Below are 14,217 nucleotides of genomic sequence, written 5' to 3' on the forward strand. Positions count from 1 at the left end.
ATCCATAATTTTAAGCGAGAAGTAAACACATTTGACATAGCAAGAATAACAATCAAATTTCTCCTAAGTTGGCTCCTTAATATCAGGACCAGAACACAGGCAGTCTGCTTCCCCCAACACTCTGTCAATTCCATACCTTGGGGCCAGGTTGTCCTTTTCCAGGGAGTCCTTCTGGGCCTCTTGTTCCCGGAAGCCCTGCTTCCCCCTAGAGGAAATGACACTAATGTCTTAGCTGACCTTCCATAAACAGTTTGTACAAGCCCACTTTGTCTTCTTTTACAGCCAGTGGATTCTCTGCTGAGACCCTCTGAAACAGACCAGACCTTCACTCTGGTCTCAAAATTAGTTGGAAGTTTACCAACTTGAATAAATTAATATCAAACTCCAGTTTAGCTTAGAGCAGCTGAAATATCATGAAAAAGTCCAATTTCTCAGCCAATTTCCAAAGAAATAAGCTCACTTTCCTTTGGCTCTTCATTCACATTTCGTGGTTTTTTTTTTTTTTTTAAAGACCTTCAGCCTTTCCATCTGCTGTTTTTCACTACTTACAGTGAAAAATGAGTATTTCAAATGTCAACTCAAAATACTTCAGGAAATCTTTACAGTGGCCTTACTTCCTGAATGCATTTACAGACTCTCCTTCTGGAAGAAAGAAAAAGTGCTTTTCTCTAAGTTTAAATTAAAATGCTTTCTAGGAATCCCAAAGGGACTAGGTCACTGGAGGACGCCATGGCCAAAACACCAGAGAGAAGGCAGAGGGCATAAGATACTACTCAGCCTTTGAATTGGTGCTCTTTCTATCTGAAGTAAATGAAAAAGGAAATTTAGAGTTGTAGGAAATTTTTTCTTAAAAAGACTAAATTTGTCCTGGATGGTTTAATTTGAGCTCCTGCAGGACCAAGATATCAGTGTGGTTCAATACGTTTTACTTCAGTAATATGAAAAACATAGTGTTACCTTCTTCCCTGCAGCTCCATCTTCTCCTGGTACTCCTGGCTGTCCTGGAACCCCTATTGAGCCTGGCTCCCCCTGGTGGATGAGCAAAGATTTTATTTCCCAGAAATAAAATCATGCACCTCCATTTTGAGGTACTTGCATTTGGATATATCTTATAGTGTCTGAGTACAGCCTCTAAGCGGAGAAATCTGAATAGTAATTAATAGTCATTAAAGTCTTTGACCTTGGGAAAGTTATTTGACCTCTCTGGATCTCAGTTTTGAATTATGTTGTTATGGGTTGAATTGTGACCCCCAAAAAGATATGTTGAAGTCCTAAGTTTTGGTACCTATGAATGTGACCTTATTTGGAAATAGGGTCTTTGCAGATGTAACCAAGTTAAGATGAGGTCATTGGGGTGGGCCCTAATCCGATATGATGGGTGTCCTTATAAGAAGACGAAAACACTATGTGAAGACAGACACAGAGGGAGAACACCATGTGACGACAGAGGTAAAGATTGGAGTGATGCAGCTGCGAGCCAAGGAATGCCAAGGATACATGGCCTCTACCAGAAGCTAAGAATAAGCATGAAAGGATTCTTCCCTACAGGTTTTGGAGGAAGCATGGCCCTGCAGACACCCTGATTTTTGACTTCTAGCCTCCAGAACTGTGAGACAATAAATTTCTGTTATGTTAAGCCACAGTTTGTTGTACTTTGTTACAGCAACCCTAAGAAACTAATGTAAAAGTGAAATGAAAGGGGCCCTAACATCACTTCCAGCTCTAATATACAATAATTCTACTTCCTTTCAAGTTAATTTATTATTAAGAATAAGTTCTTTAAAACATTCAAACAATATAAAAGTGTCCTTGCTGCATTTATTAAGAGCAAAAAATATTAAAAATAATTGAAAGTCATTTCAACTAAGCTAAAAAAACGCTAGTAAAAATAAAAAGCACAGTAACCTAAAAATAAGTAGAAGGATATGATAAGGATGAGAGCAGAGAATAGCAAACTTGAAAATAAAAAGTAAGAAGAGTAACAAAATTAAAAGGTAATACTTTAAAAAAACTAATAAAATAAATAAACTTCTAGCAAGAATAATTAATATTAAAAAAGAAAATGCACTGGGGCCAGCCCAGTGTCGTAGTGGTTGAATTTGCGTGTTCTGCTTCAGTGGCCCAGGGTTTGCAGGTTCGGATCCCAGGTACAGATCTACACACCGCTCATCAAGCCATGCTGTGGTGGTGTCCCACATAAAAAATAGAGGAAGGTGGGCACAGATGTTAGCTCAGGGCCAATCTTCCTCACCAAAAAAAAAAAAAGCAAAAACAAAGAAAAGGCACAAATAAATAGTATTAGGAATTAAAAGGAGATATAACTTTATACATAGTAAAGATTCTAAAAATCATAGAAAATTTCTGTGGCAATTTCAAACAAATATATTGGAAAACATTAATAAATAGATAATCTTCAAGAAAAATATAAATTACATAAGAAGGAATGGACAAGCTATACACCAATACCAGTAAACAAATTGAATCAGTAATCCAAAGTCTCTAACTTCCTCTCCCTCCAAGATCACAGGTTTAGTTGGTTTTACAGTCAAATCTTACCATATTTTTAAACCTTTGAAGAACAGATATTCCCTATCTTATACAAATAGTTCTGAAAAAGAGGAAAGTCTACCCAATTAATTTTATGAGGCTGGTAAAATCTTGATTAAAAATCACACAATAACAAGACAAGTAAACTAAATTATAGACCAGTCTATCTATGAAAATAGATGTAACTTATGCTTCCAGTCAAAATGGAGGAATAGGGACCAGATTTAATTTCCTGCCTGACACAACTGAAAAACCAGATAAAATATATGAAACAATATCTCTCAAGACATTAGACATAAAATAATGAAGGACAACAATACCTGAGAGAGAGGAAACAAATTAGATGAATGCTGTAATTTCCCCAGTTTACTATCCGGATAAAGTTTCCAGGTCTTGGTGCAGGGAGATAGAACCCAGGGAAAGCTTAGAAGTCTCTCTAATTTGAGGAGACAAAGGTAGGAATCTGGGTAAGCCAAAGTATCAAAAACTCACAGAATAGATTCCCAGAGAGGAAGGAGTTACAAAGAGAACTATGAAGACCTGCTGAGCATCTCCCTCTTTAGCGCAGTGTGAAAAAAACTACTCAAGGCCAGGAAAACAACCAACTGAAAGGATTAGAGAGAACTGAGAGCAGGCCAAAAATGGTGCGTGTTCCCAAAGGCAAGAAAGAAAACCTCACAATTTTGAGGGCATAGATTAGAGTTCTAAAAAGTGTCTTGCCTCAATAGTGGGGAAACGTTAACTCTAGACTAAATGCTGCTCTTGCCCTATCTAATAAAACCTTAAAGAAAAACCAAGAGGCTAAAACTAGTTTCAAGTAATTAAAAGCAACCAAGAACAAAAATATTTATAGGAACACAAAAATATCCAGCACCAAGAAAGGTAAAATTCATAACATTTGGCATCCAACCAAAAATTATCAAGCATGCAAAAAAGCAGAAAAAACTGACCCAGAAAATGACGCAGGTGATAGAATTAGTAGATGAGGACATTAAAACAGTTATTATACTGCATTCCATATGTTCAAGAAACTAGAAGAAAGTTGAAACATGTTACATAAAGACATGAAAGATATAAAAGGACACAAATTGAACTTCTAGAGTTGAAAATTGCAAAGAATGAGATAAAAGATACACTGGATAGAATTAAAAGCAGATTAGATACCACAGAAGAAAAGATTAATGAACTGAAAGATAAAACAATAAAAACTATCCAAAATGAAACACAGAGAGAAAAGAGACTGAAAAAGAATGAGCAGAGCATCAGTGAACTGTGAGACAACTTCATGCATCCAAATTTCAGTAAAATTGGAGTTCCCTGGGTGAAGGCAGAGGATGGGAAATATTTCAAGAAATATTGGCTTAATATTTTCCAAATTTGATGAAATCAATAATCCATAGATTCAAGAAGATCAATGAACTCCAAGCACAAGAAAAATGAAGAAAACTAAACTAAGGCAAGTTATAATCACATGGCTCAAAACCAGTGATATAGGGAAAAATATCAAAAGTAGCCAGTGAAAAGAGATATATGATGTAGAGAAACAAAGGTATAGATGACAACAGATTTCTCATCAGAAACAATGAAAGTGAGAAGACAGTAGAACAACATCTTGAAAGTACTAAAAGAAAAAGAAAAAGCCATCAACCTAAAATTCCATTCCCAGTGAAAGTGTAGATAAAATAAAGACTTTTTTGGAAACCAATTTGGCAGTTTTTTGAAAAGCTAAACAGATACCTACCATATGACCCAGCCATTTCACTCCTAGCTGTTTACCCAAGAAAAATAAAAACATATGTTCATACAAAGACATGTATATAGATGTTTATAACAGCTTTATCTATCATATCCAAAAGCTGGAAACAACCAAAATTTCCATCAAAAATGGATGAATGGATGAACAAATTGTGGTATATCCATACAATGGAAGACTATTTAATAATAAAGAACAACTATTCATACATGTTAAACGTGGATCTCAAAATAATTTTGCTGAGTAAAAAAAGACTAAAAAAAAGCATTTATAGTATATTATTCTACTTATATAAAATTCTAAGAAATGCAAACTAATCTATAATGACAGAAAGCAGATCGATGGTTACCAGATGAATGGAAAGCAGATCTATGGAAAGCAGACCAGCAGAGATAAGAGAAGTTAGGGAGGGATGGAAGGACGGTATTACAAAGGAACACATAATAACTTTTGGGAGTGATGAATACTTTTATTATCTTGGTTGTAATGATGGCTTCAATAACATATACATATGTCAAAACTTATCAAATTGTACACTTTACTCATGTGCTTTTATTGTATGTCAATCATGCAATAAATAGAATCATTTAAAATGGATGCAAAAATCCTAAATAAAGATTAGTCATTGAATTATTATCATAAAAAACTATACATCACAATCAGTTAGGTTTATCTCCAGAATGCCAGAATGGTTCAACATCTAAAAACTCTGGAATTGAAATACACCATATTAACAAGTTCAAAGGGAAAAACAATACAATTATCTTAATAGGTACAGAATCTGATAAAATCCAATACTCATTTATGATTAATAAGCAAGTTTTGGTACAACTGAAACAGAAAGGAATTACCTTAACCTAATAGAAGGTGTCTATCAAAAGCCTACAGCAACTGTCACATTTAAAAGTGAAATTTTAGAAGCGCTTTCTTTGAAGTCACTTCCTTTAAACATTGCACTGGAGATCCTAGCAGTGTAAAATGGTAAAAGATGAATAAGAAAAAGAACTAAAAAGGGATAGGTGAAACTGTTTTTATTTTCAGACAATATGATTATGTACACAGGGAGTAAAAAAGCAAGAGACTTTGTAAACAATTCAAAATAATAGATTTTATAAGGGGTTGCATACAAAATCAATATAACAAAACAATACTTTTCCTATAGACTGTAATAGCTAATTAGACGATGTAGAAAATATAAAACAATTCACAATCGCAAAAATTTCTCCAAGGTACCTTTTAAACTAAAGAAGTAGAAGATCTGGGGCCAGCCCGGTGGCGCAAGCGGTTAAGTTGCGCACGCTCCTCTGCAGCGGCCCAGGGTTGCCAGTTCGGATCCCAGGTGCACACCAATGCACCGCTTGGCGGGCCATGCTGTGGCAGCGTCCCATATAAAGTGGAGGAAGATGGGCACGGATGTTAGCCCAGGGCCAGTCTTCCTCAGCAAAAAAAAAAAAAAGAGGAGGATTGGCAGATGTTAGCAGAGGGCTGATCTTCCTCACAAAAAAAAAAAAGTAGAAGATCTTTAAGGATAAAATGACAAATATTTTTCTGAAAAATTAGACAATTTTACTCTGTGGTTTGAAAGACTCAAGATTTAATCTGAAAATTCAATGCAATCCTAGTGGGATACCCCAATGGGATATTTTGTCAAATTTGACAAGCCAATTCTAAAATGTATATGTTAGAATCAAGAATAACCAAGAAAGAAGAAGATAAGAGTATTTTCCCTATCAATGACAACACTTATTATCAATCTATCATAATCAAGACAGGTAACAGCACTGAGATATAAACAGACAAATGGAGCAGAATAGAGAGCTCGGGCATTGATCCTCACAAATATAGGAACTTGACATATGACACAGCTGGTACTACAAATCAGTGTGGCAAAGATGAACTAGTCAATAACTGGTGCTGGTACATCCGGTTATCTACAGGGGAAAAAAATAGATGCCTGTGTTGCCCTATACACAAAAATAAATTCCAGGTGGATTAAAGACCTAAACAAAAAAAACACCAAAACATCAAAATTTTCAGAGGAAAATGCATAAAAATATCTTTATGACTTTGGAGTCAGGAAATGTTTTTAAATAATGTTCAAAAAGCCCAAGCCATAAAGGGATAGAAATACATTAAAATTTAAAACTTTCATAAACTAAAAGTTACCCTATGTAAAGTGAAAAAGACAAGCCATCACCTGTGAGAAGGTATTTGCAACCCAAATAACAAAGGATTGATATCCAGATATATATAGAACTATCAATTAGTAAGAAACAGACACCCAACCTCAAAAAAATGAATATCTACAGGAATTTACCAAAGAGAAAAGCTGAAGGTCCACTAAGCACACAAAAACTGTTCAAATGGTTGAGTAAAAATTAAAACAATGAGATATATTTTTATATACTTCATATTGGCAAGAATGTAGAGAAAGGAGCATTGTCACCTGTTGCTGGAAGGAAGGTAAGTTAACTTGCATACCCTGTATCTTCCATTCTACTTGTAGGTGTTTATCATCTCCCAGTGTGAGGAACTTGTACTCTGACTTACACAAAAGGAAACTCAGAATCTTTATGGCAGCATTGTTGGCAGAGGCAAAAAATGGGAAGAAATTTAAATGTCCAACAACAGGAAAATGGATAAATTTTAAATGAGATATTTTCATACAATAGACTACCATGAATAAATTAGAGGCATATAAAACACAAATAAAACGTAAGGCTGAGTATAAATATGTTGCAGAATGATACATTATGTAAAGTTCAAGAACACAAAAAAGCAGTATATGGTTTATGGATAAAAACATATGTGGGAAAATTATAAAAACTGAAAGAATGATAAACACCAAATCCATGATAATGACTATGGCTGGGGAGAGAAGAGAGGATGATGGGATTGAGGAGCACTGGTAGAGGCCTCCAGCTATAGCTGTAATGCTTCTTAAAAAACATGTCTAGAATAAATATGGCAAAATGTTAACATTTGACAAAGCTGAGCTGTGGAATACATGGGTGTTCTTTGTATTATTCTCTACGCTAGTGAGTATGTTTGAAATATTTCATTTTTTAAAGTGAGAGAAGCTTAAGATTACACATTTAGTTAGTGACGAGACTGGGATTTGAACTTAGGTAGTCTAACTGTTGAACTTGATTACTCTATATTGCCTCTCTGAGATTGGCATATATATGACCTAATATGTGTATATACATATATATACACTGCATATATGTATAGACATCTATACGTCATACATAGCACTTAGCACATTGTGAGGCACATCAAAACCATTCAACAAATGGCAGCTATTATTACTATACTAACACATTTTATATCCCTTGTAATTATGTTTATGTATATGTAACATGTATATTCTTCTTAGACCCATGTCTTACATATTCTTCTAATACACAAACACTTATAAGAATGATGACAATGATAGCAGAACAATGATGGAGTTTAACGCTCAGCGTGGCTTGCCAGGTCCTATATGCCATCAGGATGAGTTACAGAAATTGCAAAGGGTGAAGTAAGGATTCATTCATTATTCAACAGCATTTATTGAGTACCTATCATGACCCCAAAACTGGGGATGCAATAATAAACAAGAAAACAAGATCCCTGCCCCATTGAAGCAGCGCTGTCCAAGAGAAATATAAAGCTAGCTGCATATATAATTACAACTTTTCTAGCAGCCACATTTAAAGAGTTAAAAGAAACAGTTTAGAATAATTCTAATAAAATATTTTATTCACTCTAATATGTCTGAAACATCATCATTTTAATATGTAATCAGTGCACAAATGTATTAATGATATTCTTTACATTCTTTTGTGTGCCAAGTGTTGTAACCAGTGTGTATATTACACTTGTGTATATTACAAATCTCAGTTCATACTAGCCACACTTCAAGTATTCAATAACCACATGTGGCTAGTGGCTGCAATACTGGGCAATGCGTTTCTAGAGGATATAGCAAGATGAAAAGTAATTCAAAAAACATGCAAGTTGAGATAAGCGGTAAAAGCGAGGGAAACAGTGTGCTGTGCTGAGGTATACAATAACTGGGTGGTAGGAGTTGGGTGGATACACTTTAGATTCAGGGAATGAATTCCTGAGAAAGTAACTTTTGAGCTGAGACCTGAAAGTCATATGAGAAGGAGCCAGCCACAAAACAAAAGAAGGGAAGTAACCTTTACTGAAATCCTACTATGCTGGTGCTTTGTTTCATAATACAGCAGGAAATAATGTTCTTAAAGAATCACTCTGTGCCAAAAGAGGGCCTCTGACACTAATAAATAAATGCATAAAAACCAAACAGATAGCAGTTATTAAAATAAACTAAGATTTTGGTTCTTCTTAAACAGTAAGAGCTATATTGAGCATCAGACCCTTTTCTGAATAAACACTCTAGTTTGGTGAAATAACAGACGACACATGCATGATCTGCGTTGCATTTGGAGATAAATAAACTTCACATAATACTACGTAAATTATCTAAATGCTCCTGAGCAACATAGTCAACTCACCTTTGGACCTTGGACTCCAATTCCCACGGGTCCTCTAGGACCTGTAGGTCCTATCTGGCCTACTTCTCCCTGGTAAGGAAAGAGTATTTGAAGAGTATGTGACTATAGCAGCAAAATAAACATAATATATTCCTGCCTTTGATCTCCTAAGAGCTGTCTTATATCAGCAAAATAAGATAAAACTGTTTCATGTGCTCAATTCATATATATATATGTGTGTATGTATATATATATATATATTCAAATGTAAATATATATATATATTCTAGGCAAATATGTATATTTTCCTAAAATCCCTTCACGTGGATGGATTTTTACCAAATTTGAAATATATAATGATCTGGCTTAAAATATAGGCTATGAAGCACACTCAAAATTGATTTTAAGGAGCCCCGGTGGAGGCCACCTGGAAAAGATAGGCAGTTATATTCCAGAACAACTAAAACTGACACATGAGAAGCCAAGGTGACCGCTAATCAAGAGCAATATCATAACCAGAGAGAACAACCTGAGCTTTCAACATGGGCCTCAAATCAAAAATCTCAAGGACAGTAACTGGATTCTAATTGAGCTGCTTCTCACGTGGAAATCTCTAAGGAGTGTACTCAAAGGTGGGTACTCTCAGAGAAGTATTGTATTTATTTAACAGTGATTGTTCAAAGCAACATTAAGGACGGCTAGTTAAATAATGTGTCATGCCTCTCCGCAAGGGATAGATAGTAGTTTTAAGTTAGGAGCTAATTTGAATCCCAAGTTCACAGAAAATTTTTATTTATTAGGTTATTTCTGACTCCATGTCTTTAACTACATGTTTTAGTGGCTGGACCTACTGTGGGAGCATTGGTGAGAAGGAAAATTAGACAACCCGCAGGTAGCCTCTACTGATAGTACTGCTTGAATTGCTAGAATAGGATCTCATAAGTAAAAGGAATAAAGAAAACAATAAATAAAGATTGTCTAAATAAAAAATTCGAAGAGCATAACGAATTCATATTACATTTTCTACACCATTAAGAATATCAGTAACATTTTGTTTTAAGTAGAGATGTCTGATTTTTAAGTTCATTTCATCTGCTGTCTTCTAAACGCACTGGCTGCTGACTGACCAGAAAACAGCAATTAGACTATAGATATACAAACTCTGCTCTCATTTAGAAAGTTACCTTGGAACCAGGTAAGCCTTGTCCCGGGGGCCCTTGAGGACCAGGTGGACCAATAGGACCTTGGATTCCCTTTAAAATAAAATTTAAAAAAATAGTGTTCGTGAAATTAAGAAGAAATATGGATGAGTAGTTTCAAATCCTCTAAAGTGAGTTTAGTTCACATCCCATAAAAGATTACTCATACTCAATATTTGTTGAATGGGGTGGCATAGGCTGCTAGTTGAACCATAATATGCATCTCCCCTTCTTCCACAGTAAGAGAAATTTTAGCTGGCCCACGTGGCTGCCTAGAGTAAAGACCATGTTTCCCAGTCCCTGTTGCAGCCAAGTGTTGCCATGTGCCGGATTCTGGCCAATAGAATGTGAATGGAAGTGATGTGTATAATTTCTGGTTCATGCTAAAGGAAGAGGTATGCCTCCTCCTTCCCAACACCCCTTCCCCAGTGGCTGAAGTGAAGACATAGTGGCTATCCTGGATCATGTAGATGAGGAAAGCACTCTCAGAATGGCAGACTAACAAGAATGAAAAAGCCCGAACCCCTGACGACCCTGATAAACAGAGCCATCGTGCCGAGTTGGACGTTTTAAATAAGAGAAATAAAATTCCATCTTGTTAACCTATTTCACATCTCAGTCACACACAAACAAACCTATATCCTAGCTGTACCAATTGATATATATCAGGATGCTAAAATGAAGGTTTGACCCAGGCTGTAAGAAGTGATAGCCTGTAGACACCAGACTGAAGAATGTTCAGACACTTGACTCTCACTCACATTGTGGGTATAAAAAGGGAGGGGAGGGGCTGGCCCAATGGCTTAGTGGTTAAGTTCGCCCGCCCCACCTCGCAGGTGGCCCAGGGTTTGCGGGCCAGGATCCCAAAGCGGACCTATGCACCACTTATCAAGCCATGCTGTGGCAGCCATCCCACATATAAAGTAGAGGAAGATGGGCACAGATGTTAGCTCAGGGCCAATCTTCCTCAGCAAAAAGAGGAGGATGGGCAACGGATGTTAGCTCAGTGCTAATCTTCCTCACCAAAAAACAAGTTTGGGGTGGGGAGACCATTTATAAAGTTCTTCTTTGGAGAAAGTAGTCTTACAAAGAATTTTCTTTGGAGAAAATGGGAGAGGTTCAAGTTGCTTCTCTCTTTATCCCATTCTAGAAAAAGAACTTCAATGAAACCACTTGGAGACCTTGATTTTTTTTTGTAGACACAAGGGACCAGTGTCTGACTCATGCCTGAGAAAGCTAACATGGGCTATGATAGCCAAGAGAGGGCTGGGGTGGGATCAGATTGTGCATCCAGTTTGTCAGTGCAAAGAACACATGAGTTTTTTCTGTGGACCAGATGTACTCTATGTGTGAGACAGAGCTGGCCTGGAACTATTTTGAATCCTGTCCAAGATGACCTCAAAGAGTAATGGAACTCCAACAGAGAAAGTCAGTATAGAGTAAACCCCCAGAAAAGCAGAGGCTGACAGGAAGAAACAGCTGGAGGAAGAACATCCTTCATCCGTGTCCCGGGAAGGGCCAGTGCAGGATCCCCATGAGGAAGAGTGTCAGCGTCAAACATCTGCCGAGACCACAGGACACAAGGCCATCTGACAATAGATCAGCCAGGAAAGAACCTCCGAGGCCACTCTTCTCCTCCCATCCTTGATTCAGCCTGGGAGGGATGAGAAGCACATTCCCTCCATGGGCCACAGGTTCTCCCTGCATCTCATACCAGATGAATAAAGATTGAGAAGAAGATTAGTATATTGACTAGATAGTTTTTATTATACAATTAAAACTGTGATTAGCAACTTAGAGTGACCTTATAGTTTTCTGTTACCTAAAAGTGATAAGAAAATTCTATAGCCTGCTGATAATTTCTTTCTGTGGTAGGAAAAAGAAAAAACTTCCCCCAATAAAAAAAAATTTAAAGCAACGATGAGAGAAAAAAACTAAGATTTTGCTTACACTCCACAAGGCATGATTGTGCAAATAATGTTACAGATGCATGATTATTTTGTTACAAATGTTCTCCTCTTTTCTCTAGCTAGATGATATAACTGCTTATTCATTTTTATGAATTCATTTTTATGAAAAATATTATTGCCCTTTCCCTGGTTGATAAAGATGAAGCAGTCTAAAAAATTTAAGGAAGCTATTTTCCTTATTATGAAGGAAATATTTCAATATTTATATTGAACCCTTATAAAAAGGAATCCTTCCTGACTTTTACAGGAATCTGCAAGTAGCATGCAATGGGACATGGAACCAAAAAATTCAAAGACATATGTGCATATACGTTTCTACATGTGTATATGTGGTTATTTATATTCCACATTATTTTATGAAAGGTTTGAAGAGGTCAATCTCCGAATATTTAATGAAAATCTGCAGGCCACTTGAGGGATATTATAAACATGTTGCTGGAAACAGAAGTTCCCTCATAAAGATATGAGTGGGAAAACTCATTTCTATATGAGAAATAGGAAGATCTAATAATAACAGTAATTCAGTGGGTAAACATGTTAAAGATAAGAAGAAAAATAAATAACTGCATAGAGGTTAAATTTAAGTAGAATTTAAATAATTTATCTTAAAAAGTAAACAAATTCTTGTTCAGAGCAGTTTACAAATAATACATTTCATTCAATCTCCTACCCAATAGGCGTCAGCTCCATATGGATACATCATCTACCTTAAAAGTTTTTTTCTCTTTGAAAAAAAGAGAAAGGGGTAAGAAAACAAAAGAAGTCAGAGAGGTTTTCTCTATTGAAGCTAAAGAACAACACCCTCTACCAAGAACCAGCACTAAAAGCAACAGAAAGCTGCAGGTGGGAGGTACAGAATTCACGGGCCATCTGGAAAGACTTGGCTTTCTTTGAACCTATTCCCAGCCCCATGGTGGTGACTCAGCACCAAGAACACCACAAGACCCAGGATGTGACAGCAGTGTCCAGCCACTTCCGAGATCAGAATGTAAGACCTGCTGAAACCAGCAAATGAACTTCAAGTTTGAGAATGCCTGGTGGCAGAGTCAAACCATGATCCTTGTGTAGTCAAAATACTCAGCTCTTAATTATTATCTAAATATTTATATACAGATTTATCTTGGCTTCTCCTGGACCTTAATCCTCCTAATGTATTACACTAGAACCTCTACCAAAGGGAAGGAAAGGGAACAAAGAGTAACATCCAACTTGGCTGTTGCTTGGCTATTGATTGCTAGAAGACAGTTAGAAATAAATTCAGAGTTAATGTCAACAATGAGATTGGGAATTATCTCTTTTTTTATCCCTCCTTTCTCCCACTATCCTAGATAGAGGAAGCACTATTCATTCTTTAGGCAAAAGAATGACTCAAACCTTAATCATAAATTTTAAACAAACTGATTTGCTGCTTTCTACACAGGAGGATGTTCAGCATAAATTTGGATTTGTTGGTCACTTTGATTAAATGAGATTACGTAGGTGGATAGTAATGTTATATCATGCTCATATTATTTAGATCTAACAAAATTGCCTTGTTTTTCCAAAATTTATTGTCAGAAGATTTTACAAGCAGTTCCAGCCATGCATGTAAAGACATCCTCAGAGATTTTTCCTTTCTTCTCACCAACAGGGGCCAAGTGTCATGTATAAACCTTCTCTGTGGTTTGCTTCTATTCAGGAATGGTGTCCCATAAATTAAGTGGTTACCTCTGATTCCGGTCCTTGTTTTAAGTTTAGTACTTTTTTAGATTTTTACATGGCTGGGGGTGGGAAATACTGCTCTACTGGCATTGGAAAAGAGTGAGATATAAACATTTACAAAGCTTCAAGGGGGAAAAAACACACAAACTCACAGATAAATAAACTATTGTTCTCAAGGGAAACTAAAAATATAAAATATTACTCAAAAATTCTTATCCCATTAATTAGGCTTTAATGTTAAAAGTTACAGCACAAAGAAACACAATTTATTTTTTAAGTCTTTGGAAATTCTAAAAAGTAAAACCTCATGAAACCATCTTATCCTTCCCTACATTCAGTTTTACACATATATTCCATTGCAATTTGACTATTAAATATACTCATAGGTGTTTGCAGGACTGGCCTTCAGTGAACATCAGGATTGTGCCAGAATGTTCTCTACCAAAGGGAAAGGGAGAAAGCATTGATTACCTGTTCCCCTTGACTGCCGAGTCCAGGGATGCCCATTGGTCCCTGGGGTCCCACAGGTCCCAAATCTCCCT

General features: G+C 36.3%; 1 protein-coding gene across 1 annotated transcript in view; it reads right to left on the reverse strand.

Annotated features, from left to right (window-relative positions):
* COL28A1 (collagen type XXVIII alpha 1 chain) overlaps window positions 1-14,217 on the reverse strand; it is a 152,170-nt gene that overhangs the window by 79,396 nt on the left and 58,557 nt on the right. The window contains exons 15-19 of the mRNA XM_058568763.1: window positions 14,147-14,215; window positions 9,990-10,058; window positions 8,827-8,895; window positions 958-1,029; window positions 137-205 (exon numbers count right to left, since the gene is read on the reverse strand). Coding sequence (XP_058424746.1) covers window positions 137-205; window positions 958-1,029; window positions 8,827-8,895; window positions 9,990-10,058; window positions 14,147-14,215 — 348 coding nt within the window. The remainder of the gene's footprint in view (window positions 1-136; window positions 206-957; window positions 1,030-8,826; window positions 8,896-9,989; window positions 10,059-14,146; window positions 14,216-14,217) is intronic.

Source organism: Diceros bicornis, chromosome 3, assembly GCF_020826845.1.
Source record: "Diceros bicornis minor isolate mBicDic1 chromosome 3, mDicBic1.mat.cur, whole genome shotgun sequence".
In the NCBI taxonomy this organism is placed as follows: Eukaryota; Metazoa; Chordata; class Mammalia; order Perissodactyla; family Rhinocerotidae; genus Diceros; species Diceros bicornis.